Source organism: Chaetura pelagica, unplaced genomic scaffold (assembly GCF_000747805.2).
Source record: "Chaetura pelagica isolate M959 unplaced genomic scaffold, ChaPel_1.0 scaffold436, whole genome shotgun sequence".
NCBI lineage: Eukaryota > Metazoa > Chordata > Aves > Apodiformes > Apodidae > Chaetura > Chaetura pelagica.
The window spans coordinates 423,822-428,306 of NW_009953651.1; the positions used below are offsets into that span (position 1 = coordinate 423,822).

At 40.0% G+C, this 4,485-nt stretch overlaps 1 protein-coding gene across 1 annotated transcript in view; it reads left to right on the forward strand.

The window, feature by feature from the left end:
* The first annotated feature begins 4,272 nt into the window (after window positions 1-4,272).
* Window positions 4,273-4,485, forward strand: part of RPP30 (ribonuclease P/MRP 30kDa subunit) — a 15,146-nt gene continuing 14,933 nt past the window's right edge. Inside the window, exon 1 of the mRNA XM_010000107.1 lies at window positions 4,273-4,386. Within this exon, the coding sequence (XP_009998409.1) occupies window positions 4,273-4,386 (114 nt within the window). The remainder of the gene's footprint in view (window positions 4,387-4,485) is intronic.

Here is a 4,485-nt window from a genome sequence, read left to right on the forward strand (position 1 = left end):
TGCTGCCCAAATGTGCCCGCTGAGAGATTCGGGCACAGCAGGACTCCGGCTACTGCTTGAAGAGTTAGTAGTGGCCGCTCTTTTAAGATCTAACCCAAACAAGAGGGTCATGTCTGAAGTATTTCTTTGCATCATCAAGTTTCCTGATTTTCAGTTTCAAGATTTCTTCGTTCCTACTAAATTAATGTGAATATCTCTACTATGTTTTCTATTTTGTTAATATTTATATATAGCAGCATTTTCAATTTATTCACCATACCATGTGTACCTCTTTCAGCAAAGTTAGAAACTGCACAACCTCCACCACCAAACCCCCATTGTTTTCAGGTATCTGCTTTTCCTGAAGAGATTCCTTGAACTTTTGGATACTAGCCCATTTCTGGGACTCACTAGCTTTCTCCATTCTGTAAGTCATATCCTTGCTTCCAAATGGGGTGAAAACTAACTGAATTATCAGTTATTCGTGGGATGCCAGCAGAAGCATACACCTCTTGGTCCAGTGACATGCTAGGTGAAAAGGATAAACACAGAAAAAATCTGCTTCTGAGTGTCTCCTTACATTTCCAAGAAGAAACAAGCCAGATGAACTAGAGAGAGAGAGGAAATGCAAGCAGGACAGTTGACCCCAGATAGATCAGTAATCATTATCCAGTGTCAGTGATACCTTAACAAGAGGAGGTCTTGCAAGGAGCAACACCGTAACAAGTTTATTTAAGTGTGCACCAGAGGAGGGAAGAACTGCGAGTGTAGCCCAGCCCTAAGGGAGACTGCAGTATGAGCTCACAACACACAGGTAAAAAATCTGCTTTGAAGAGAGACCTAATAAGTACCCAGTTATGGGGAAAAAAAAAAAATCTCATCTAATGATCATAGGTGCTACTGAAACATAAATCCACAGAATTAAGGCTCACAGAATTTATTGATTTAATGAAATCTTCTGTCAGCATCACCTGTTCTTGAAAGCAGGCTTTTCATCATAAGTGACTTTGCACTGGCCCAGCTCCCCATGAGCAACTGAGGAGTTGAGGTCAGATGTGTCTCACAATCTGAGCACAGGGAGTGCCAGTCTTCTGTGGTCAGAAATGCAGCAAGCTTTGGGAATTCAGTGGCTTGCTTTCCCTTCCACCCCCACATCTTCATATAGCTAAGCTAATAAAATAAGCAAGTTTGACATGGTAAGTAGGAGATATATTTAGGCAGTTCTTTGACCATTACCAAGCTGACAGTTTTCTCCTCTTCAGTTACGCATTCTCCTACACTTTCATGTTAGTTGCCTCATTGTGTCCACTCACAATAAAAGCTTTCCCTGTTTAACCACCCAGAATGTGTTCAGAGGCCTTAAACTTCAGGTGATTTACCCCTTCACGGTGACAAAGCAAGTCTTTTGTCCCTCCTCCCCAGGTAAGCAAATATTAGGATGAAGAAGATCTTTAGAAATGGCAAGGGTAGAAGAAAATAAGTTAAAGCACTAAGGCATAAGTTGGAGAAAGCAGACTATTTCCTTGTTGTATGAATACATTTTTAAAATAATGTCTAAAGTACAGGTAAGGAGATAAGAACTGGATAAATTTTGTTCAAAATAGACTCGTATACTAAAAAACGATAACATTGTACAGTTTAATACTCAGTGTAAAGGCATTTTTTCAGTTGCTTAAAATGTCACTAAAGCAGAGCAAATTACAACCTGGTGCTTCCTGCAAATGTGTTGACACAGTTCATTAAATCAGTCATTCTTCTTGACAGCTTTTCAATATATTTCTGAAACGTGACTCTCTAAGTGTACTCAGTGGATTATATGCAGGAGCATTTGCGTGTTATTCTTATCCATTCCAACCCGAAAGGAGGATTTTAGCATCATCTTCAGTTCTGTACCTTAAATTCCCATACACTTCATTAGAAGTTAATCCCTTGATTTCTGCTCTTCTCAGAGGTCATATGTTACCATCTTTTTGTATTTGCTTTCATGATCTTATATTTGAAGAGGCAAATCACCTGGAGTTGATTTACATACCACTACAGAAAGGGGTTACATACTGTGTCAGGGAAAATGTAAAACCTTGGCAAGATGAAGTAACTGATACCTCTCTGAAATATTTTCCTTGAAAGTTTTCACTGGGACACACATAGAATTACACTGCAGTTTTCAGGGCTGGGTGAGGTGATTTCCTTGAGTGCTTTAGAAGCTTTCACGTACCCAGTGTCTGGGAAAGCAGAGAGTATCCATCACTCCATGGGACTACATCTGTTCTTTGTGTTTGATATAATAATGTATGAATGTGGGAGCTGATCCTTCCAAGTGAACCTCCCATCTTTGTCTTCAGTGACCCTATTTAACAAAACTTAACATGCTGTTCCAGGCAGCATACAGATATTAGAGAAATGGCTGATGGGGTGTCAGGAGTAACAAGCTGACATTTGTTCTCCCCCTGCTACCCCAAGATACTACTTTTTCACCAGCTATTAGGCTTCAATAAGTATAATCAAATTAGTTTTCTGGCTGAGCTGAGCTTAGCAACATCCTGTCCTTTGAGTAATTTAGGCTGTCTATGTATAGAAGCCTCTTCACATTTCTGTATATCTCTGACTGTGCTAAGGCCCTTTCACCCCTCATTCTTCATGCACTTATTGAACTGAATTATTTTGTTCACACTTGATAATACACTTTATTTGCAAATCTCATCTTTGATATTTCATTTTTGTTATATAGAAACGTTCCAGATTTTTAAAAAGTAAAGGCAAGGGAATTTACTTTCTTTGATTTTTATTTTCCTCTCCAAAAATAATTAACAACTTTGTTTGATTTTTTCCCCTTCTCCAGGAATGGTGTTAATCACGATTAACATCTCCTGCATTTGTGATTCATACTAAGTGTATAATATAACAGTGGGTATTGTTATCAATACTTTGCTCCCATATTAGTGAGGTAAGATAAACATAATCAGAGACAGCCAAGAAAATACAATTTCCTCAGCATCCAGTCTATCTTCATAAATTATTTTATTTCTCTGTTGTAATTCGTTTTTTCTTTCCTTCTGTTTTAATTCTCTTTTCTTATAAACTCTTCTTAAGTTTGGGCAGGACCTGCTGTGAAGAACAATACAGTTTAGGTATATGTTTCTTCTGCCTTGGGGAAATATCATCAGAGACTGGTTAGAATTCCATGGACCAATATTACTGAAGCCTTGATTTTTATTCTCCACCTTCTAGCAAAGATGTTGCAGCTGCAGTTTTCTTTTCTGCCTTCTCTTGTCTTTCTGAAAATAAATCTTCACCACTCTGTGGCAGTAAAACAGAACGGTAACTGTTCTCATCTTTGGTGCTTCTTATCACTGTCAAAATAAATACATCTGTGCAACTGAAACGTGAAACGACGTCTTCACTTTTTGGAACCAGCAAATATTAACAACTGCAACCTGTCATCTGAGAAGAAAACAAACAGTTAAGATTAAATTTATGCTAAAAATTTTGTATCGTTCAGAAATACCGTGGTCCATACCTTTACAAAGGAGTTCATTGAGATTATGAGGTTATGATAACAGTGACCATGATGTTCATGCTACTGAGTTGCTGAGATGGCACCAAATAACAGCCGAGCTTCCTAAAAGTGCTAAACACAGAACTAAAGCAAAAGAAATCTAACAGCTGCTACCATGGGCCACCCACTGAAAACACATTAGAAGAATTGTTAGGGTTATGCATAAAAATTCACTGAAAGGACTCCCCTGAGATCTAACGTGTATTGAGAAAGAAAATACCCAGAGGGAGAGCTGAGTCCACTAGGAGGGCTTTAGCACACCAAATGAAACAAAACATGTTAGGGGCTTGTGGCTTCCCTTCATGAACATTTAGCCCAGTTTGAAGACAGAGGAAGCTGAAGACTCCCTGCCTGGCCGAGTCCCTCGTGTGCTACCCAGAGCTGGGCAGGAAAGGCAAACCCGCTGTCTTAAGCAGCTGCTGGAAGTACCCAAACGAGAAAACCCTACTGGTCACTAATACCTGTATTTTACATATTCTGTGCTAATTATCAACGGTAGAACGATATTTGTGTGACTGTACTGCATAGTGAATATGTATTTGATTACTGGTCTATTACAATAATTTCTTGGTCCTTTTGCATGTTAGAGGGTATCGCTTGACACGGAAGCTTAGGGCTTTTTTTCTTTTTTCTTTCTTTTCTTAAACTATTTTTTTTAAATTTTAGCTCACAAAGGAAAAAGAAGACCTTTCAACAACTAGAAAGCATTCCAGCGAGTTTTTATTACCAGTTTTCGAATGGAGCTCAACTCGCTCAAACACCGCAGCCGGGCGAGGCTGCTGCTCCCCCTGGTGGGTGCGGGACCCAAGGCAGAGCGGCAGAGGGCCGGGCTTGGTCTCTGTCAGAGCCGGGTTTGATGCTCCTCAGAGCCGGGTTTGATGCTCCTCAGAGCCGGGTTTGATGCTCCTGAGCCGCGCCCGAGACCTCAGACCTCCACACGGCGTTCCCGG